The sequence below is a fragment of the Stegodyphus dumicola genome, chromosome X1, assembly GCF_044657685.1.
Source record: "Stegodyphus dumicola isolate Sdum_Otavi_A_Nest chromosome X1, ASM4465768v1".
Classification (NCBI taxonomy): domain Eukaryota; kingdom Metazoa; phylum Arthropoda; class Arachnida; order Araneae; family Eresidae; genus Stegodyphus; species Stegodyphus dumicola.
In genome coordinates, this window is record NC_140780.1 from 141,114,600 (window position 1) to 141,139,968 (window position 25,369).

The window sequence follows — 25,369 nt, forward strand, 5'->3', positions numbered from 1 at the left end:
ATTGATTTCTTTCTTCTTACTTTGTTTCCTCATATCTTCTATCACTTTCGAGAATATTACAGATTGCTCATAGAGGTATGCAGATTATATGGCAAGCGGCGTAAATTTGGATGAAATCGTAACCATTGGTTATTAATACAATTTTGCTTGCTTGCCTAAAGAACTATCCATTAGAACAGAAGGTTAACGTGTAACGCTGTTTACGCTGTTGCACGTTAACTCTTAGATTTTAAACTACAGTTATAAGGTATTTCTCCCGTCTTTTTAGCATGCCTTCGTAGTGTAGTGGTCAGCACGCTCGGCGCGTATTCGAAAGGTCCGTGGTTCGATTACTGGCAAAGGCGTTGCTCGTTCTCCTGCTTTCAAAAATTACCTAATGTTTCTACACAGTAAGAGTTAAGGAGAGGTGATAACTCACCAACCTGTTGAGCAACTTTTCAAGGTAGCCTTTAAGTGCAACGAATAGTTCAGTTAAGCAGTTAGACACCTTTATTATGTGAAAGAGTTTTAGATGTTTAACATTATAAGGATAAATAAGATTTTAATTAACTTACGTGTTCTGTTTCTGGTTTGTTTACCTTCATAAAACCATACCATCTTGAATACTTTCATTCCTTTCTTAACATTTTGCACAATATTACCTTCATTGTGGGTGAGTATTTTACTATATAAATCTTTACTTTTACGCTTTCGTAATTTTAATCAAGACAGAAGTACTAATGACTTCTTAGATTCCTTCGTTTCTTACGTAATGTGAAACTGATAATCATGCTCTCAAACTTAAATTTTAACATTAATATTAATTGCAAACACTTTCCAAAGACGCAGAATGTTTCCTATAAGGAAAATACTTCTATCCACATTATTATCCAGTATGATAAATATTGCATTATATCCTTATAATGCATCATTGTGCTAATGTTTAAAAATATCGTAAAGACATTTTTATAAACCAGCAAGCTCTAAGTAATATTTTACATACAATGGTGGCACAGAATTGAAATTAATCATTCTTTCAAAGAGTAATGAAAATGTGCAATCTGTAAAGATAAAGAGAGGTAATTAAATTTAAAACTTGGACTAAGCGGTCGAGGTAATCTTTATAATCAGCCTAATGCTATTATTGGAGAGTTCAGGGCACAATTGTAATGAGGTTGAATGAGGTTACGAAGAAAGACAGTTACCCTCTTCCTAGAATTGATGATATTCTAGACACTCTTTCTGGAAGCAAGTGGTTCTCAACACTTGATTTAAAGAGTGGGTATTGGCAGGTAGAAATCCATCCTGATGACCGAGAAAAGGCGGCATTTACTACGGGACAAGGACTTTGGCAATTCAAAGTGATGCCGTTTGGACTGTGTAATGCGCCGGCAACATTCGAACGTCTTATGGAGACTGTTTTGAAAGGCCTTTCCTACGAAGCCTGTCTGATATACCTGGACGATATCATCATCGTCGGAAAGAGTTTTGAAGAGCATCTAGAAAATCTTAGAAAGGTGCTTCAGAAACTGAAAGAGGCCAATCTGAAGCTGACTCCCGCTAAATGCAAATTGTTTCGAAAGGAAGTGACTTACCTGGGACATGTCATCTCTGCAGAAGGTGTGCGCACGGATCCAGAAAAGGTATCAGCGATTAAATCCTGGACGCGTCCCGAAAATGTCCATCAGCTGAGAAGCTTCCTAGGGCTTTGCACCTACTATAGGAGATTCGTAAAGAACTTTTCTTCCATCGCAAGACCACTTCACAAGCTGACAGAAAGCAAGCAAAGCTTCTTGTGGACAAAGGAATGCGAGGATTCATTTAACAACTTAAAGGAAGCTTTAACATATGCTCCAATCCTGACGTATCCTCAGTTCGACAGACCATTTATTCTCGACACCGACGCGAGCAATGAAAGTGTCGGTGCTGTTTTGTCCCAAGAAATAGACGGCCAAGAACGTGTAGTAGCTTACTGGAGCAAGTGCCTGTCTAAACCGGAGAGGAATTACTGTGTCACAAGGAAAGAGTTGCTCGCCATATTCAAAGCTGTAGAACATTTCCATCATTATCTATACGGGAGAAAATTCCTCCTCCGCACGGACCATGCCTCATTGGCCTGGCTTTTAAATTTCAAAAATCCTGAGGGTCAAATAGCCAGGTGGATACAGAGACTCCAAGAATATGACATCACTATCCGTCATCGTAAGGGATCATCACACGGAAACGTCGACGCCCTGTCTAGAAGACCTTGCCAAGAAAGCTGCCGGTATTGTTCCAGGGTGGAAGCGAAATACGAGCTGCTGACTCCGGTCGCAAGACAAATTACAACATCAACATCGGCTGATCGAGACCCGCGGAGTGATGATGAAGTCAGGAAAGACCAGCTGGAAGACCGCGACATTAAACCCATACTTGATTTAATAGAGTCATCAAACAGAAAACCTACATGGCAGGACATTTCTATCTGTAGTCCTACAACAAAACAATACTGGGCACTCTGGGATTCACTTCACATTCGAAACGGCGTCTTATACCGGAAATTCGAGTCGGATGATGGGAAGACGTTCCGATGGCAACTGATACTTCCAAGATCCCGGATTCCTGATGTCCTCAAAGAACTACATAACAGCCCTACAGGAGGTCACTTTGGAATTATGAAGACCTTACAGAGAGTTCGTGAGCGCTTTTACTGGAATAATGCAAAGAATGACGTGCAAAAGTGGTGCCGATCTTGCGATGCCTGTGCAGGTCGGAAAGGACCGAGGAAACGCAGCCGAGGCAGACTGCAACGTTACAACGTAGGTGCGCCTTTTGAACGTATCGCCTTTGACATCCTGGGACCTCTGCCACGAACTGCTGATGGCAACAAATACATACTCGTTGTCATTGATTACTTCACCAAGTGGCCTGAAGCTTATCCTATTCCTGATCAAGAGGCAGTCACAGTAGCTGAGGTAATGATACAGCACTGGATTTCCAGGTTCGGAGTGCCTCTTCAGTTACATTCCGATCAGGGAAGGAATTTTGCCTCGGCAGTAATCAAAGAACTATGCAAACTACTTGGCATTGACAAAACTCAAACGACGCCATTGCATTCCCAGTCGGACGGCATGGTAGAGAGGTTCAATCGAACCATCCTTAATAACCTCTCATTAGTGGTTTCCAGAAACCAACAGGACTGGGAGAAGAAATTACCACTCTTTTTACTGGCTTACCGCAGTGCTGTCCACGAGACTACCGGCTATTCTCCATCACAGATGCTCTTCGGTCGTGACCTTCGTCTGCCTTGTGATCTATTGTTTGGCCGCCCTCCGGATGCTCCTTCATCGTCTGAGGAATATATTCAAGATCTCCAGGCCCGGTTTGAAGTGATGCACAATTTTGCACGAGAGCGAGTCAACTTGGCGACGGAGAAGATGAAGACCCGATACGACACAAGAGCTACTGAACATCAATTCCACGAAGGAGACAAGGTGTGGTTGTGGAATCCGACTCGACGGAAAGGACTTTGTCCGAAATTACAGTCACCTTGGGATGGGCCGTACACAGTCCTAAACAGGCTGAATGACGTCGTGGTTCGGATTTGTAAGTCTTCGAACTCTAAACCTAAAGTCGTTCATTACGACAGGTTAGCTCATTACTATGGCCATAATACATAATGTAAATAATTGTAAATAGTATAAGACCATGGTCCATTTTGTTTTTAAATGTGTATTTGATTTGTATTTGATAGCATTTGATTTGTTGCATTTATTGTTCATGTTGTTTATTATTGTAATGTAATGCTTATTAATGCATTTATGCCACAGTTGTAAGTTTAGCTTCCTGTCCAGGGATTGTACTGCCCGGGACGTGCAGTCCTTGGGAAGGGGGCAGTGTTACGAATTTGTTATTTAAAAAGCTAATGCTATTTCAATTATAAATTAAATGGTTTTATTTCTCGCGCAGTGCAGCGCGTGACGAATATTAAAAGAAAGCTAAGCCGGAAAATTGAAAATACAAGAGCGCGTGCATTAAATAAATAAATATCTCTTTTTGATTTCGAGAAAGTACTGGAAAATTCTAGCGCGTGATTTTAAAATCTTATAAAAGGAGGAAAACATCTCAGTTTGTAGTAGTTGCTGCTTAGTTTGTTGTTGTTTAGAAAACTTCTGTTGTTGATTGTAGCGAATTCGCGGATTAGCGTTCTTTAGCTGTTTTGAATTACGTTCTATTGGACATTTGAGTAGTTAAAAGAAAACTACTGTGAGATATTGTAATACTGCGTGATAATTTGAGAAAATTTAAGCATTTTTGTTGTGATAATAATAAATTTTTGTTCATTTTTTTTATCGGACTTGTGCATTCATTTCATAATGAACCCGTACGCACGCAACAATATAATGAAACAAATGTTACACTTTAACTTCTTAGTACAGTTATTTCATATAAAATTAAAGTTTCAAATTAAAATAATTAATCACAAATTTTGCTGAAAATTTTTATGTTAGTAGTCTTATTAAACTGCTACAAGGCATGATGTAATATGTTTATGTTAGTAGTATTAGTAACTGATACAAGGTGTCAAAAGTAAATATAAATTTAGCCCATAAATCATAATGAATAAAAATAGAAAAATTATAAAAGCCAACAAGAAGCTTACAAATAAATGTGCAGTATTTAATAAAATAGTTGATATTTTTGAAATGCAATGTAATATTTTCTAAAATATAAATACTTTATTTTAAATATTTTCTTTCTGCAGTGTTTGTAGGTTTTTTTAAACAGGGTTTTCTATAGTTATAATTTTTTTACAAAAGAAATTCTTCACTAAAATATTTACGCACACCCACAAAATTTGTTGACACAATATTCTGCAGTATGAGCTGACTCACACATATCAATTGGATTAAATAATTCTACCCTATTTATAATGGAAAATTCAAAGTTACCACAGAATTTCGTTGATTTTGAACTTTTAAAAATTATGTTTCGTATATCTCAGAAAGAAGTTTTTGAACTTCTATACTATAATGCACAATAATATTCACAATATCTGGGTAAGGATACTTTAAACATCCTCTGCCCCAGCTTGAAATAAAATCATATGCATCTTGGCATATCAGTTCTTTATCAACTAAAAACCACTGCATACTTGATGGACATTTCTGTTTTTTGCATATGGCATTAACACAGTATCCTGTAAGGTATAATGAGACTGATATTACACTTTCGATACATAAAATAGCCTCATTGATTACACATAAGTATTCAGGTAATTAATTACTTTGTCTTCCTTTTCACATGAAGACACCGCATTAAACTCATCAACAGTAATTTGACCTAAAGTTGCAGATCTCAATGAAAAAGTGTTTTGTAATTTGAGTTTGGACTCCCATTCAAATATTTGCTTCATTGATACATGATATTGACATTCAGCTAAAAATCTGTACTTTCCGAATCTCTCTTCTAAAGAATTAGTTTGCATTTTTCCAGAGAAAATATTTAATTTTCAGTTCTTCGATATAATACTGCTTCGTTTCCAACAAAGCATGTTGTGTGTGTTAGAGCAAGATGAGTTTCTTTCATAAAATCCCCTGTAGCGCATTCCGTACTTTTCCAAACATCCAGCGAATTCAAAAATTTACTTAAGAACTTCATATTTTCATCGTCAGGCAAATTAGTCAATGGATTCATATTTTCATTTCTTAGTCGTATTCATTTATGGGGACATTTTACATTTATAACGCACCATCACACATCAATTATTTTAATAAAATTTTCAGTTTCTTTGGCAAATTTCAGATTCTTTTTCTTCTAGTTCTACTAAGGCAGGAGTTCCTTGCCCGCGGGTACCATGGCGCCCGCCGATCGTTTAACGTGTACGACCACAATAAAAATGTTTTAGTTTTTAATAAAATTGTATCTGAAAGTTTTCTTATTTCTAATGAAATAAAAATTGCATCCTACACAGATACCAGAACAAAGCAAAATGCGACCGATCTATTTTTTATGTGCATGTATTATTAACTCTATCCAACTATGAAGTGACCTTTAAAAAAGTAAATGGTGCCCGCCGTCCAACCGATATTCTAAAATGTGTTCTTAGGAACAAGAAGTTTATGGACCCCTATTTATGGACCTATTTATGGACTTGCAGCATGAATTTAACATTCTGCCTCTGTAAATTCAATGGGTTAAAATATTGAAAAGTCAAAGAGCGATTAAATATAACAATGAAACTTTCCTGTTTCTATTCGTTTCATACTGAGATGAAATTTCATCGTCCCGCACCTTATTTCAATGGAGTGAAAATCCGGTTCCTGTCAATAAAAAGCCATCTTTGATAACATTAATAAATTTTATTTAGACTTTTGAAACACAAACATATAACTTCACCAGCTTAATAAAAACTACAAGAACAAATGAGATCTTTATAACATTTTCGGATGTTGCCATTACGTCAAAGCATAACTCTGTTTCCTTTATTTATAATTCACGATCTTTACATAACTTTAGTCAGATCTTAGAACATCTTTTTATTCTGATGTTGCCATCTCGACTCATAAACTAAGCATAACTCAGTTTCTTTTATTTATAATTCCCGTTTACAGTAACTAAATTATTCTTTTCAGCTTCATATAATTTTCCGAGAGTATAAAAAGGTGCAGTTTTCATAATAACATTATTTTCAAATTTCTCTAAATATGGGTATTGAAAAAACTGATTTAAGTTTTTCTGATTCATCCAGTTATTTCGGAAGAATTTTAATACATGTACTGCATCAATTACATAAAATAAGAGTGCTTCTGTTTTTCACTGGATGAAGTTAAACGAAGCTCAGTTTCGGTGGATTTCAGAAATAAGAAATAGCTTTACGATTGAGTGAATTATTGTTCCTTTGTATCCTTAGTGTTAAAAGCAGAGCCAACAATATTGCCTCCTCTGAAAAATATGGTTTAATAAGAATTTCATCCACCATTAGGGAAACAATTTTTTCGTGGGGTTAAAGTTCCACAAATTTCTCTCTCGCATAATGAAGGAAGTTTACTTCAAATTGCTCTTCAAAGGGACTTGCATTTAAATGCGTACAAATGTTTCGAACTGCTGCTGTATGGTGAAGATTTATATTTCCCGAATATCGTAAAAACTTGTATGCATATGGCGATACGGAATGCAATAAAATTAAAAATATTAACATTTCTGGTGAGTATCGCCGTTTAATTTTATTGCCCGAGAAAAGTGAAACTTATTCGGCCAAAAAATTAATAATGGTTTCTTAGACTTGATCATTCAATTTAAGAATGCCCAATATTTCCAAAATTGTATCCGAAACTGACTGAACGTTTTCGAGCTACAGATATTAAAAGAAACTGTACACTTCTAGTATTTCTGGGAGGTTTCTAATATCTTTAACAAAAGGTCAAAAGGTATTCAAAAGGTCCGTAGTTCGAGTCCCCGAGATGGCATTGCTCATTTTGCATCTCTCCTGCTTCGAAATAACCGAATGTCTCTACAGTGGCGCCTGAGCTAAAAACAAATGGTGATGGCTGATGATTCTCCACCACCAGGATTTGGCGAATGGGTCCCCTAATCCCCAGTTGCCCTTTGAAAGGGGAAATATGTAAGGTATGTCTCCCGCCTTCTTAGCATGCCTTCGTGGTGTAGTGGTCAGCACACTCGGCACGTTTTCGAGAGATCCGTGGTTCGAGTCCCGGCCAGGGCATTGCACATTTTTCATCTCTCCCGCTTCGAAATAACCTAATGTCTCTACAGGTGCACTTATTTTCTTTCCAGAGGCTGGATCATATGCACTTGCCTCTATCTCAATATCTTCCTCTTTGAAATAAAGTTCTCAAACTTTTAAAGTTTTCGTTAATTTAAAATTGCTCCAAGGTATGGCTTTCCTTGAAAATGAAATTTTTTAAATGGCTTGGCTTTTCCGTTTCTTGAAAATTTTATTAGACAGAAAGCTGTGGACTCTCACACGAGGACCATTATCATAATTTCACTTGCTTTCAGGAAAAATACACCGGGAAGGCCTAATGGTGATAACAGAATTTCACACGAAATCATAAAGAAACGAAAATGTATCGCTAAGCAATTAACTTGAAAAAGCATTGAATAATGCAAAAGTGTTAATAAAACTAATTAAATTTACGGGAATTTTTATTAACGGGAACGCATGCAGTATGTATAACAGCGTTAAGAGACAGGAAGCTATTTATATGTGGGGTAGACAAAGATTGCAGAGAAAGTTTCCGGGAATGTCATTGTGGGAGTTATTGCTCAGGGTCCTTAACCTTAACGTCACAAGTTTGTTTCGATTCAGAGGACAAACCTCATCTATCTTGATGGTAGCGGCTCTCGTCCATCATCTCGAGTCTCGGACACCACCAAGGAAGGAGACAGCCTATAGACACCGTTGAATCAGGCCGCTGCGCTAGCCCACTCGAATGATCTAAGCCACAACTGTCCGGGACAGCATAAGCTACCCTTTCTGGCCATAGGAGCCGGGTCTATGTTATTGTGGCCCCAAATACGCTACTGCCATAGTAAAATATTAAAACAAGTGTACATAACTTCAAGGGGTGATTTCAGAGTAAGTACTATCTTGGTGTATGCCTTCAAAAATACCTACATGTGATGGCACATCATACAGGAAAAATTTAATTGTGTAATTGAAATAAACAATACAAATCAATAAAATTTATTTTAAATTTATTTTTTTCACCAAGAATCATATTTATATGAGGAGGAAACTGGAAGCAAAACAGCTTCAATTTAGTACAAAATAGGACTCTGATAATCCACACAACTTTGAAACCAAAGGTTGGGCGAATTAGAGAATTTTATGGATTATACACAAATTACGAATAAAATAATACTTTAAAAATTATTGAATCGAAATTAATTCAATTCAAAACTATTATACTTTTCATTCGCTAATATTAAAAGAATGTAACGCCAGTGGGGGAAGGGACATAGTTTGATGAAGGGATACTTATAAAGAATTTTGTTTAAAGGTAATAAAGAGCTGTTTAGTAAATATGCATAAAATATTTTATACAAATTTTGCATATTGATCATTCAAATTACTTTCCAAATAGGTTTCACGGTGATATGCTTGAAACAAAATATAGTTAAATAAATAAATGAAATGTCTGCAAAAACCTCAGTAGGTCATTTTATAGGCATTTATGTTAATAAAGCCAGTTATCTTTTCATTTGTTTTTACTATACTTTCTACTTTTGCCAGCTCCAACCAGAATGTGAATTAGTAAGTTTGAGAGAGAGAGCGAGAGCCTTTGAAAGCTATCGCTGACCGTTATTCTGTTACGCTTCCCTATTGCTTGAACTTACTTATCAACTTTACCTTCGCCAAGCCACATTTACTTTTAGAATATACATGGCCGAAATAAAGCTTATTTAGGCGCCTACTAATTGCATTTCATCTTTGGACTTCAGTGTTTTATTCTGAATTTCCAGCAAGCTGTGGAGATTTCGTTCTCGTATATTTTTAGAGTTCTGCGTAATACATTTTACAGTTCTCGTTCATAAGTATTTTTTCTTTAAAGTTTAAATGTTCACTTTGAGTTTGTGATTATTACTGAAATTACAAAAAAATTAGAAAGTAAGACAAAATTTCTGTCTCTTCTACGGAAATAGTTTGTACTTGAAAAATGCGCAGAATTGTAAAAATTTTCCCTAATTTTAATCCAAACGCTAATTTTATCATTTTATCATTATTTTGAGCACGCATGCTGTTGGATTAATAACAGATGCTTACAAAATGAGCTAGAATTGAAATTTTTCATTTATGAAATAGAACATTCTTCTGATTTTTTATCTCTTTGTCAATATATATTCGATTTTTAATACCAGAATCTTTACAGGGGGTATTCAAATTTGCTGTCGATGTTAAAAGCTTGTTCTTCGTTGGGAACTAACCACCTACTAAGTATATTTATTCTGAAAATCAATGTACGAAAGGCTATGGACAAATAACTTGCGTTAACCATAGAAACTCAAAATTAATTTTAAAAGCAACGGAAGATACAAAAGTAACATTTAATCTAAAACGAAACATTTGCAGGTTCAAAATCTGCATTTCGATAACAAGAGAGTATTGATGCGTGCGTAGAAAAATTAAATAACATCAAAAATATAATGAATTCCTTTCTTTAAACATATTATTTTATAAATATAGTGTATTTTTTGTCACAAAGTTTATTTACACATTTAAAAAAAAACTTTACTGCTGCATTTACCATGCTGAATTTTAAAAAATTCAAATTTGTTTTTTTCTATAGCCAAAAACTCAAGTGTATTAAGCTGACATAGATAATCGGAATTTTATAGAATATTCTTATCAATATTTAAATAATTTTGCTTTCGAAATTCTTCGGCTGGTTAAATGAAGACGAAAGTGTGATGATTAACTATATGTAAAGAAATTAAGTTGGGAGTCAGATTTCAAAATCGTATATGGTTTGGCACTTTGTTGATTTGTGCTTGAGATAAAAACAAGTCTGAGTTGTTTATTATTCCTTACGTTTGATTATGGTAAAGGGGTTTGTTTGGAATAGAACAAGCTTACGGAGTTCTAGCCAGCATAATTTATTTTACTATCAGCAGATTTACGGATTTCAGTAAACCTTGACAAATGGTAACCGAATGTTCTTTTGAAATTATGCGAAATTACATTCAACTTGCACAATGTTTCCATTAAAATTTAAGCATTCTCGCCTCTTGTTATTGATTATTCTTCTATCTCTTCTCTGAAAAGTATTTTTTCTTTATTAATATATCATTGCAGATAAAAGAAAATGGACTAATTATACTTGTTTAGCATTACTAAAACTTGTTGTATTATAATAGTATGCTTTTGTGGACGCAAAAGCGTGTTTATATAATCGCTTGCTTGAGATTATACAACTTATAACTGTATGGCCTACAAATGTGTTACATTTATGTATCTTCAAAGTTTGTTAATTAAAAATGAGTCAATTGAATTCATAGTGGATAGAGTCAAATAAATATGCAAATTAAATTTCAAATGCAATTACTGACCTGATATACCGTCGTATGTCCACCATTCTTCCCAGCTGCTATCCACACCTGTAATAAAAATGGCAAAATGAAGATAACATATATTATAATACAAACTATTCGGCGACATATTGCTTCAATTAATGTATTGAAGAATGTGAAAATTAAATAAAATCTAATGCTAAATTTATTTCTAAATTAACAAAAATAATTTTTAATTTCGGACAATTGTCTCAGTACATTGTAAGAAATGGTGGTGTGGTGTATTTAATTATGGCAAAGCACACTAGGGTTATCTGCCTAAGGGGAGGGATGCCTTCGTGGAGGACTTTCTAAGGGAAACTGGCTCGTATACACGTTACACATGGGGAAAACCACGAAAACACCCATGCAGCCCGCCCGTTCGCGGGATTCGAACCAAGGACCGAACTACCAGTGCTCAGCGACTTTACCGCTCGGCCGCTGGTGGGCCCACATTGCAAGGAATGAAAAACGGCTTTTCCATGGGTCCTTGCGATATAATAATCAGCTCGTCCACCTAGAAACTGAATATTTCGGGTTCGGTTCGAGATCATAACATAGTTAAAATTATATGATTTCTGCTCGCAGAAAGCCTAATGTTTGTACAACTTACGTACAAGCTTCATAAACTTCATTCAATTGGCTATTTTACTAAGAAACTAAATTTAAGCCACCTGAAGTTTGCGAATGTTTAAGTTCCCACGAGTAAAAAAAAAATGCTTTAAAAATTTCATTTACGAGGCTTACACTTACTGAACGTATATGAGATACAATGGAGCGTTAACTAAAACGCCATCGATGAGTACATTCGTATTTTTTAAAGCTGCTAATGTTTATAATCTGTCACAGTGTAAAAGAACTTCATTATAAGTCGATTCGTTTCGGTACATGAGGAGACCTAAAATGCTTTGATCGTATTCTGTTTCTAACAGAGAAAGGAAAATAAAAAAAAATATTGACATCTTAATTAGCCTCAAAAGCACATATCCCCCCCATATACGTATTTTTGTTTGCATTTAGCTTTGCTCTTCACGGCTTTGTTTACTCAAATATTATTGATAAAAACAAAATGCGTTATAGTCTTCCATTTCATAAGATAACTTAATTAAAGTATTTTCAACATTAAATGAAATAGTTTTATTAAAAAAGTCGAGGAGAAAATATTACCATCTTTCAAACACTGTTTTTGTTCCTTCTTATGTTATTAAAACACATGATGTGCATACATGGTAGGGCAAAGACAAAGGTTTGCTGTGGCAGGCATTCTATATGCTCATCTTAAGTCAACATGCACAGATAATTCACATTGCTTGCGTTCTATTTGCCCAAACATTGTAGAATGCCCTACTAAAATACAGAAAATAGGTCTTCAGTTTTGTAATAAGGCTGATACGGAAGAAATGTCAATACTATATATTAAAAGGTGTCCCATAACGTGTTCCTTGAGAAAATATGTCACATGACATTTAGGTCTGAATATCTGGCAGTTCAAGATCGCAGCAAACACTCATCTTGTGCAAGTTAAGTGATCCCGAATTGAAGAATAATTCCGTTCATACTGTAGAGTCTATTAGGAATTCTGTCAGAGCAGAAAACATGACAAATGAACAATGTCTTCTCTAGGATTCGAACTCCGGACCTTCCAACTGCTACTCATATGTGCTTCCAGCTACATCAAGAAAGCGCAAAGGAAGGAGAAAAATTCCTAACAATCTTCTTCACTTAAAGGAGGACTGGGGAGGTGAGGACCCAGTCTACTTGGTGACGAATTATCGTCCACAACTCTTTAGTTCGAGAACCACGTGTAGAACGATTTAAAATTGTTTTGGAGGCAAGAAACATAAAAAAGCCAGTTATTGCACTCGGCAAGATTCGAACTGTGGTATGCTCGAATTGAGACCGTAAGTTAGACATGCTTCCGGTTACACCACGAAAGCACCAGCTAAGAAAAGAGAAAAATTACTTACAGTACCACATATATTAATTTAGTTTACTAAACGTATATTATAACCAAGAGATAATTTTTTCGCCTTTCAAATGATGTATGACAAATTATGCAGTGCGTGAAACAATAGAATGAAATATGTTCATAGAAAGTGAAATATGAAATATGTTCATTCCTTACGAAACTACCTATATTTGAGAACTTATTGCGTGCATTTCAAATTACAGTTATTATCATGCATATAATACGTATACAGTAATTAATTATTAGAGTATTAAATCAAGCTTTTAATAAAATTGCGCATATAGTACAAAATAAACAATAAAGCGAAAACTTTTAACTTACTAAATCACATTAAAATGTAAAATTATGAGGTTCATTGTGTAGAAAAAATACGCTCTCAGTCTAGCAAAATAATACCATTCGAAAATTATGAATAAGTTTGTGAAAACCAAGTAGCTCAGTGTCAAAATATCTGATGAGGCATATGGGCTACTTAAATAAATGAAATAAAAAATTAGCCGTTTTCGATGAGAGCAACGTTATAAACTACTTCTCCTATGCGATACCAAAAATGTAATTCTTTCGATTTTGACAAAATCCTAACCTCGCAATGACTGGCATTTGATGCTATATTGAAGATTTCTAATAAATAGCGGAAAAAATATTTAAACCTTCCATTAAAAAAGGGGTTTCTTAGGTAAGCAGCAACAAACCGATTTACTAATAGCTCAGAAACTTGACAACGAAGAAGCATGTAAATATTATTTCTCCATTTTCTTAAAAAAACCTCATTCAGAAAATTGCGCGGGAAGGAAAGTTTTATTAGGTTTAAATATCGCAAGAGATAAAGACGAAATCAGTAATATAATACGAAAGAAAAAACAACAATGTAAGTAACGAAAGAAAAGAATCACGAGCGCAGACTAATCTGAATGTTCTTGTATTTCTCTCAGTATGTTTTTTTATAACTTACCTACAAAAATTCATTATTCTTCTAAAATTAAAATAAAGTATTCAATAATATCTGAAACAAAAGAAAGTATTTATCTTTTGTATCATAAAATTAATGAGTAAATATTTGTTTATCTAAAGAACAAGTCTAAAAGGACGCCCCTTATTACAACTTATCCACCAAGTCTCTACGCGGCATTTATTTTTAAAAACCTTTGATCGCACACATATACTTCCATTTACAAAAAAAAAAAAAAAAAAAGTAAGTAATGACGCAGATATTTATGTTTTAGCAATTTTAGTTTAAAAAATTTTCAAAATCTAACTTTTTAGGAGGTCCCCAGCTCGATTTACCTGTATTTACGAAAATTTTATACTTATCGTAAAAAATTAAGAAAGAAGAAAATGGACTCATTTATGAAATACATGACCAAGATATTTAATTTAAAAATTTGGAATGCTTGATATTATTTTCAACTTATCTTGAGAGGTAATAAATAAATCAAAATAATTCAGATTCTTTTTCCCCCTGAAATGTCATTAAATGATATTTTTTATGATTTACTAATGTGTATTATAGTGTTTGTTATTTCATGTTTAGGTGGTTTAATAGTGTGTGATACTATTATAACTTGAATGCCGAGTTTATAAATGCTAAAAATATGTAACATACGTTAAATTTTGTCGTACGCTAGTCGCACGTCTTGTATATTATTTCTGATAATTAGCATAAAATATTCCTAAAGACAAGTGTAGGAACAAAGGTATCGCAAAAATTCAGCTTACATAATTTTTATTCTGGACATGGTGTGTTACTAAAGTTAAATGTATCTGTTAATTTTTACGTTCAACTGTAGTAACTATTTAAAATTATATCACCATATTTAAAATTATATCACAACTAGCTTTACCCGCGGCTTCGCTCGCGTTGATATCCTTAAATAAGTTTCAACTTCGCGTGAATTTTAAAAATACACTCCGCGTAAAATTTCAGTAAATACTGCCCTTCTTCAATACCTATACGCCGAGGATATTTTGTATTTACTTTTGAGCTAAGAGTTATTTTTAGAAATGAAGAACATTCGAGCGCCTTAAAATGATAAAACAATAGTTTTTATCGCACACAGTAAAATGTAAATGCAATTTTTCAAGCAACAATAACAGAAATATACAACACGAATGAATAGACCTTTAAAAATACGAAACAAAACATTAAATACTATATCACAAAAGTCGAAATGTTGATAATAGTTTCAAGTCAATAAGTTAATTAGAAGTTATTAGTTTTAAAATGATTTTCCACGTGTAAATCCGTGAACTTTGACCTTTTCGCCAACCCAACTTTCGACCGGATAGCAGTTCCCCCCCCTCCGTCGCTTTTGAATCGCCTGTCAACAAAGAGTTAACAAATAGCAAGCGGATTATTGTTTCATCTGTGATTGAGCTGGAAATAATTAAGCGACAGAAACAGTTACACCTACATTGTTCCTATCATTCAGAGAGAGACAAAAGTTTCTAAATTTCGAGAAATTCGGATAATTAGATCAAAAGTTATAATTTTTATCACCAATTTATTGGGCCCACACGGGAAGACCTAAGAAAAAATCCCTAATGGCGCTATTGAGTCGCATTCAAATTAGCGTTTTCAGCGTTTTTAATTAATATCTCAACTGATTGAAGTCGTACGAAGATGAAAATAGTGTCGATGGATTCTGACGAATTGTCGTAATGAGGGTATATGTGTCTCGAAATTCAACTAACCGCCGTTTTCTAGCTATTTGTGAAAATATAACTTGGCGCGTAGTTAAATCCCTTTAATAGAAAAAAATCCAACAAAGTGACTGAAAATTGTAGGGAAAAAGCAGTTTTTAATTAAAATCTCGTCTAATTAAAGTCGTACGAGGACATTTTATAGCCTATAACCTTTTCTAATATATCAAAAATACTTCTTGACAATTTCATGATGATAGGTTCAGTAATTAAGCTGTAAAAGCGTAACAAACAAACACACAAACAAACTCACATTTGCAATTATAATATTAGTAAGGATTACCTGAAGTTTTTATTCTGTAGTTTTAGTTTTATTTTTGAAGTATTTCTGAACTTCTAGGTTTTTAAACATTTGAATGGAATCGTTTCTTCACCAGTTAGAAACTGCATATCAGAAGATATCGCATTTAATTTTTCAAACATTCATATTATTCAGCTGTACAATGAAGAACATTTTCTTGAAAGGCTAATTTTTCATCATTCTGATTCACTAAACTTTCTTTGTTATTTTTTTTTTCAAATTCGACCGATATATTCCTTTCTGAAGCTAAATTTTTATTTTTAGTAAATCTATTTTTAAATATATTTTCACTCATCTCTAAAGAAAGTGGTGTGTGTATTTAATTATGGCAAAGCACACGAGGGCTATCTGCCTAAAGGGAGGGATGCCTTTCGTGGAGGACTTTCTAAGGGAAACTGGCTCGTATACACGTTACACATGGGGAAAACCACGAAAACGCCCATGCAGCCAGCCCGTTCGCGGGATTCGAACCTCAGACCGAACTACCAGTGTTCAGCGTCTTTACCGCTCGGCCGCTGGTGGGCCTCTAAAGAAAGAGAAATGTTTCTAAAGAAAGAAATGCTACATACATGTAATATTATTATCAGCTCTTTAATACTAACTACCATTTTTCTCTAACGTAGTTTATGAATAATTAATCCCTTGTAATCCTTATGCAAAGTAAAATTTGCATTTTTCAACTTGGAGATACTGCAGATTTTGAAATTTGTCCCCAGCGGCTAAATAATAATTTCTACGCTTGTAGTAATGGAATAGTAAAAAGATTGTTCAACAGCGGGAATTTGCTGGAAATTCAGCTCTCTTGCAAGCGTGTAGAAGAATAAGGCTCTTCTTACGTATTCTCCCCACTAATGGCAAAACGGTTAAGACCGCTGAATGCCTTGATTTCCACACGGGTCCATTACCAGAAGAAGAGGCTGGCTGCATATAGCTGATAGTTGGTTTTTTGTTTCTCCATATGTGTAATGCGAGCCAGTTTTCACATATAATATAAGTATTGATAATTTGCCTTTTAAATTTTTCTGTCGGAATGCGTGCTTTATGATGTATATAGACTTCGTGTGCTTTGTACAATCTATTAAACAATGGTTAAATTTCACACACCTTTTACCATTTCAAATATACTTAACTTTCGATTATTGAATTTCACTATCAAAAAAGTCTCATTTGCGCCGACCTTTTAACATGTGAGTTAATACGGCGCCATAACAGGTATGGCCAGCACTTCGATTCTGAAGTGAGTTGCTGGTGTTCGATACAACTTTTAAAACTCAATTAATTAGATTTAATGTTTCATATCAACTTTATCTCTCTTGCCGTCAATTGTCCCTGGGGCTTAAAAGTGATCAAATATTGCGAGTTACAGAAAAATCCCCGGTCTAAATGTTTTATATGGAAAGTCAACCGTAACAACAAATAATTCAGTTTCCACTACTTTAAATAATTTTAATGTTCTATCTTCATTTTTTCTAAATTGAGATCTTTATGAAGCATTCGTTTTTCTTTCTTCAAGTATCACACTTCCTGAAAATTCGATTCATAATATTTCTTTAGCAATATTAATGTGAAATATGTTAATAAATAATAAAATAATATTAATGTGAAATATGTCTGTATAGTGCATACGAAAGCTCAACTGTGTTCAAGTAATGTGGAATGTATATATAGTGCGAACGAAATGATAAAGTGCAGTGCCTTTGCAAGTGATGTAAAGATTGGTGTGAAATGTGTATGTAATGCAGACGAATGTTCAAGTGTATCCAGCAGAGAGGGATCTCATTTGTCCAGTGATGGGACAATTTTTTTCTTCGGCGGAGGGAATGTGAGAACACAGAATTCTCACAGTGAACACTATGTAATCATCGATTCTTGAATCGTTATCGCGCTACCACGTGCGTCGAAGTGTATAAAAACTGGAAGGACTGGTTTGTCCCTTCTCTTTCTTTCTGCCTGACGTCGTGTTAACGAGTGTGTGGGCCTTCGGGCCACGCACTCAGCTCTCGCCATTGTTCCTGCATATTTTCACGTGGAATGTCGTCGTATTATGCATAGAAAGAAGCAGAGTTAAGAGCTAGAGGAAAATGCTTGGTTTGAGACTCACTACGTCCTGCTGCCGTGAATAACATTAAAAAAAAAAAAAAAAAAAGCTCAAGCAGATTATCAATAGGTGTTCGACTCCAAGATGTGTTTGACCAGCGATGGGTCACCACATGATGATAAGTGTGTTAAAAAATGTGAGTGTGAAAAAAGAAGAGCTTGCACGTGTGTAATAAGACTGCGCTATGATATTTTGATATTTTATATGTATGTGATAAATGTTCCATATTTAATCCAGAAAATGTGTTTGATAAAATAAATGTGAGATTAGAAAAAGAGGGTTACCGACTCATGCATGCCTTATTGAGTAAGTCATTTTATTCTTATTAGTAAAGATCATGCAATGTACTAACCACTAAATTTTAGTTTAACTATTTGCGCGGAATTCATTTGTATTTGATACTCTTAGTATCGTTACTTTTAGGCGGTTACGCCAACAACACCACAATCTCCTTGCTTATTTACCAGAATACCATGCGAACAGACACCCAGCACCAAATAGGCCTCTTATGGACTGAACTTTCAAGAACTTCTTTATGTATACGGATAATGCTGTTGATGGCGCTACGAAAAGACTGGATTGTCAAAGTTGATAAAGTTGCACAATTTAGGACTGGGAGATCTATTATTTACTGAGCTTCCATATATATATATGTTCAGTTAAAAACGTTGGTCTGTAAGAAATATGCATATCCTTTTATTAATCACGAAATACTCCTCGCGCACCGTACATTTAATTTTATGTATTTTGCATGACTTGGATTTTACTTACAATTTGCATTGCATGTCATAGCTCTTCTGTATCTGAGAGTTCTTTAAAGTACGTTTATATGTTAGTTTCTGATGCTTTTCTTTGTTATGTCTTGATGTTAGGTAAATATTTATAGGAAGCATGATAGATGATAAAGCTCTGATTAAAACATTACGTAGAAGTGTGTGCTAATATAAAATATAAAAAATAACTATAATTAACGATAATGATGTTCATATTTTAATTTTGAAGTACCGTTGCTATGAAGTGTTCTGCAAAATCTGTTCATGTGATTTTTTATATTATTTTGTATATACTATCTCCCAACAAAAATTTTCCACAGGGATGACATGCATTTCCGCCTAGCTCGACTTATGACGGAGATGTCATCTTGGCGGAGTAGTGTACTTAATTAATGATGACTTTTGAAGCTCATTTGGTAAAAGTTAAATGGTTTTAAACTGCTTACATAAGTCTGAAAAATGCATTTAATGACAAGCTATTTTAATTTAGGGTAGAGGCATTCAGTATTCTCAATGGTCACTTATGTAATATAAGTGTCAATTTGACGGTAATTAGATACCCAATGGTTATGAAAGATTAATTCATAAACTATAATATATTAAACTAATTTATGCGTAAAAATCCATGAAGAAATACACAATTTAAGAGAGTCTACCCATTAAATCGACTTATCGGTATAGTCAACTTTGACATCATCTTCAATCTATGCAGTCACGGCCTTATTGGAAAACGTTATTTGTAAGGTAAACTGCATTACACTTGCTACAGCGCTTTTCGGCCATTTTCGTCCCCTTCACTCTAAACACTTAAGCCAATCGGATCATTTTCTGCCATGAATCGATTCAAATGCGAATAGAGATCAGAATTTACACCGTCTTCAGAACTCAGAGCACAGTTTCAAGAGAGACTTAGATTATGTCTGAGGCTTATTTATATTCAAAGGGGAAATGTGAGATTGCTTCTCGCGTCTGCTTCCCTCTAGTAGTAATGTGTAAAATGTGAGGCCATATATTTGACAAGTTCTGTCTCTGTTCCTTATTTACAAGCATCTTTTTCTAATGTTTGGAGTTGCAGCAAATTGAACTTTACGGGAGAACTATTTTGGCTGATTTCGGATTGCGTAACTTAAAGAAAGCTTATTTCCGGTAGCAAATTTTATTCGCTGGAATTTGTATAATTTCTTAAATTATTTAATGTATGCTTATATAATGCTGAGCTAAATGGAATATTTCAATTAAATTCCTTTGAAAGCATATTTCAGGGACATTTTGCTTGAAAATACAGCTTGACAGTAAAAAACGGTATCAGCATAAATACAAGAACAAAAGAAAATACATAACGAAAGTAATTTTTTACTATGAAATGTATATATCTAATGAAAAGATTTGATTTTGGGAGGAATATAAACTTTTCAATTAAAAATGCAAACGTCAAAATTTAGACCTTAAAAATGTGTAAATTGAAATATCTGTTGGAAGAAAGCATTTTAGACACAGCTTCTAATATTAATAAAACATTCACTTATACGAAAATTTTCGCGTTACCTCAAATTTTGCTGAATTTGTCAGTTAGAAATAAATACTTGATTTATTTGCATGTATAATCCACATTTTGTTTCTAAAATAAAAAAAAGTATGTTGAGAGGAAACCTAAATCAAGCAGTTTTATTTAGTATTAGCAATGAGAGATAATTCTTATTCTTACTTGAAATTATTTGTACGATTTACTTCATATTCTTACTAGAATTTCAACCCTTAATATGGTTAACAGTATTACAAAAATTTAACAAGTACATTTATAAAATGACAAAATCGTATCACTATATGTCTAATATGAATTATTCAAAGCTGCAGTTCTAAAACACAAATTTTGCATCATAAAGTTGTACGGTTCATTAGGCATTTGAAGCAAAAGACGCGAAAATCAGCAGTGCTCTCGCCGGTATTCAAATTCCAGACCTTTCGATTTGCAGCTAGATCTGCTATCAGTTGCACAAAGAAGACACATTTTACCAATCTTTTAAGAATTAATTTTTGTTACCTGGGAAAAAAGGAAGGTAACACCGAATTTGATATGGAAATGGTTGAAATATTAAGGAGAGTCTAATCAGGTTATACAAGTTATTCAATAATATCGAAATTCAGTAATTATTCTAGTGCCCATCTTCAAACAGAAATCATCAGAAGCGGGCTACTGGTTTCGTTAGCACAGTTGAACAATACCGATGATTCCTGAAAGTTCATACTTACCCAACCAAAAACTCCAAAATCCAGAAATAAAACCCTGATCTGAAAACAGAACTTAAACATCTGACTATATTGTTTTATGTATGTGCACACCCAAACGAACATGTCCAGTGTCCAGCATCCAACCGAAATCCGGATTTTATAAATCTATATACCTTTCAAAATACATTCTCAGTTTCTTTCAAACAGGCCCACAAGCGACGGAGCGCTAAAATCACTGAACACTGGTAGTTCCGACTTCAGCTCGATTTTAGGCAAATGGCCTGGCTGCATGGTCGTTTTCGTGGTTTTCCTCATGTGTAAACGTGTATAAGAGCCAGTTTTCCTTAGAAAAACCTCCACGAAGGTAATCCCTTAGGCAGATAGCTCTAGTTTGCCTTTCCATAATCAACTAAACCAAATCTTTCTTTCAAACATTTTATGCGAGATGCTATAACTTTATTAAACCTTTCGAAAGAGTTAATTTATGAAATTCTAAATAATACAGATATCATATTGTCTTCGTGTTATTATCGGTAAATTGTGCATCATAAATTTTAAAATATCATTTGTGATAACCAGCTTTCCTACAATACTTTCAAAAATCATCGAGGAAATGTTAGACATAGTTTGATGTTAGGTACTTGGAACAAAATTTCAGAAATAATATTATTGGGTTAGAATATCAACTCCTTATTAAATGAAAGTGAGCTTATTTTTTAAATAAGTGAAAAAAAAAAGCTATAAAATACTTCGCGCTTCCATTCTACTCTTCTAAGAGCAAAATCCGCATCAGAGATTTTCTTACACAAGAGCTCAATTGGCTCGTTACCATTGGATTAACTCAAAAATATATTCACATCAATCACGGAATTTTTTTTCTGTTAGATATATACACACTATATGCAATAAATTTAGAATTATGGAAACATGTATGCCTATACTTCAGCATTACCAGTCTTAATTATTTATTTATTTGCTCGAAGCCACAGTTTTTTTTTTTAATTAGCAAGAAAGTTCAAAACCAAGTGCCATGTCGTGCATTCAAAATTTACAAGAAAAAGTGATATTCCAAAATGTTTCTTTTTCATTTAACGTTATGAAGGTGAAGCAGACTTATATTATACATTTTAATTAGAAAAAGCGCACTTGTAACTTGTACTTTAGCTCAAGAAAAAGACTACTTTAGTACACTTATCAAATATTTATGTAGTCAGAAAAGCTTTCTTGCAGTCAACCAATCTGAAGTATACCTCGAATCAATTTTTATTCTACCACAGAAATAAGTATTGGCTCTTTGTGAATTTAAATATGGCTCATTAAGTTTTCTTGTCAAAATGATTTTTACATATTTTATCTTGCCTAGATTTTTTTTTTAATTTAAGCACCATTTACAGTATAAATAAAAAATAAAGAAGATAAAGCCCGATGTGGCCAACAAAACGCTCTCCCGCGAATTTTATGTTTTAAATAGCAATGAGCAAAGGATTCCACCGATTGACCGTTTTTGTAAACAGGATCGAATTTGCTGTTTCAATAAATAGAAAGGTCTATAATACGAAATTTTAGGATATGTTTTATTAGGTGTAACTAGCCATTTGTAAAAACTGGTTTTTCGATTTTATGTTAACATAATGAAGGTTTCTTAATGAGAGATTGTATTTTATTGGACAGTTGAATAACATGAAACTTAATTAGGTTTTAATAAAATAAAAGTAAATGCTTACAATACATTTAAATTAAACATTATGAAACCAATCTCATAATTTAATTTTTTTCTGTCCTGTTTCTCATGTATCAGCAAATGCAAATTCATTCTCATATGCAGGTATCCCCGCAATATTTAGGCTTCAATAAACAGTGCTCATTATTTTTTTAATAGCGTGAGTTCCAGATCAGTAAAAAGTAAAGCAATAAGTGTTTTCAGATTTACTATTTGCTTTTATGCCTTGCCGTTATCAATAGAGTTGGAGAATAGCAAGTGCATATTTTGGCAACATGCCTGCATTATAAGTATTTTAAATTCTGAGAATGAAGCGCTGTTTCAAAAACATTCTTTTCTAAGTTTTGACATAAATAAATATCACATCTATGTATAATAGAAAAAGTCTTAATATGTGCTGCATTATTTTAAAGTACACTCTTATTATAGTTATTCTATATTTTCCCACTAAAATCCGTTAAGATTTCCAAGCGAAGTACCACTTCTGGTTTATCATATATAGTCAAAATCTAATCTATTGTTCTCAGTCATGATTATATAATAATAAGAAGTTATGGATTATATAATAATGTAAGTTTTCACGAAAATCTGTTCGGTGCTTCAGATAAAGTACGTACCAATTTTGGTTTATTAGTTTTAGTCAAAATCTAATATATTGTTCCTGGTGATATAAGGGCCTTAAATACTGAACGTGAAAGGCTTTGCTTTATATTTTAATACAGGTTTTCATAAAAAAAACTGTCATGGGCTTAATTCAAAATACCACTTTCGGTTGACCAATTTGACCCAAAATCTTATCAGTTCTTTCTGAGAACGCATAAACTTTGTATGTGGAAAATATAAATTTTTGGAAGTGTAAGCCAAAAACATTGTCCCGCACATATGCGCAGTTAGACATTGTGAAAAATAATAAGCAAGTTATGTAGGAACTCTAATTCGTACTTATCCATTGAAAACAAACTATCAAACTTTTGTCCAAAACCATCATGTGTCTCACCTATGCATACAGGTTGGTGAGAGATAAAAACGAGAATTATAATAAAAATAGGAATTTATCTTGAGATGACTAACCAAAAATATTTGCTTAGCTTAAGTTTACTTGCAACTCAAATTCAAAGAGGAGTTCGCTGTTTTTAAGCTGCACTCCTCTTTTACAAAGCCGCTCGATATGCCGCGGTTTCTGATACTATTAGGCGAGAATAGCCAAAATCACAAAATATATTTAGGAAATAATGCGCAGTGATGCTATGCAATGCAGACCATTCGATCTTGAGACCCATTCTGTAAAATTTCGCGGAAAGATATAAATGCAAGTTAACAATCGAAAATCTCAGAATGAGTTTTTAAATATAACATTGCGCAACATGCATCCATAAATCACAGGTACTTACAAATGCAAATAATTTCTTCCTGAATTTGCATGTACATGCATGCATACGACTGTATATATTTACCTTTAGCAGACTTTAAATTTTCTGTTCTTCGAAATCTTGATCTGCTGTTTATAAGTATATCTTCCTGAGTAAAACGCGTCAAGCTATTTTTTGAATTTCACTGATAAACAAAGACATCCGTAATTTCTTACGCGATGCAAACATTCGAGGGTTCAGTGAGGAGCAATTCACTTTCACTATAACATGGGTGACTTAAAAGTGCATTTTTAAGGCACCTCACTTTTTAAAATAAGGAAGGATAGTAATATGTTTTGGCTACAAAATACATTATTGGCACCTTGATTATCCGAGCAACAGCCGAGCATTAATATTCGAGAACGCTGGTTATCTTGATGGTTCAGATCTCCGTGAACGGACAAGCTGCATTAGAGTTTTCGTGGGTTTATTTCAGTGTAGCATAAATGCAAGCCAGTTTCCACTAGAAAGTGCCCCAGGCAAAGAACTTTCTCGTGCTCTGCTAGAATCGATTCAAATTCAATACACTTTCATTAAGTAGTAAGAATTAGGTTAATTTTATTAACAGTTACGTTTTGAGTTAAACTTCCTTTCCTATCGATTCTTAATTTTAACGTACCACTTCCGGCCAGAACGTAGTTTTAGAATCACGTTTGAATGCTAATGAGGAAGAGCGGTATTTAACCGCGAAGTTCTGTCTTAGAGATACCAGATATTCTAGCCGCACGCGTGCGCCTTTTTAGGCTACTCTCTCGTAAGCTATTATTACGCTCGGCCGTACTTTAGGCCCTTGATAGCTTCGAAATCAGTTAGCGTTCAGAATCTTCGAAATCAGGGGCCAACTCTGTTGGAATGTTGATAGCTTCGGCTATATCTCTTTAGTTGAGATTAGTTTAGTTTGATTCTTAGTCTCTTAAGTTCAAGCCCAAGTGTCGGCTTTATTGTACAACTAAAAGAGAGAGTTCTGTTAAATCTTATTTAAGAGATAAAGGGTCCTTTAACCCTTTCCCTATAATAAAGGGTCTTTTAACCCTTCCCAAGTTTACTTATTGTCTCACGAACTCAAGCGATTATTCGCTTTCTAGTTCTTAAGATTCTTCACTTTTATTTGAGAATTACACAGTGGAGAATCCTACAAA

General features: G+C 34.0%; 1 protein-coding gene across 2 annotated transcripts in view; it reads right to left on the reverse strand.

Moving 5' to 3' along the window:
- The window catches only part of LOC118196261 (carbonic anhydrase-related protein 10-like), an 857,748-nt gene that overhangs the window by 388,480 nt on the left and 443,899 nt on the right, over positions 1 to 25,369 (reverse strand). For both annotated transcript variants that reach the window (XM_085807267.1, XM_085807265.1), the window contains exon 2: positions 11,032 to 11,079. In XM_085807267.1, the coding sequence (XP_085663393.1) occupies positions 11,032 to 11,079 (48 nt within the window). The remainder of the gene's footprint in view (positions 1 to 11,031; positions 11,080 to 25,369) is intronic.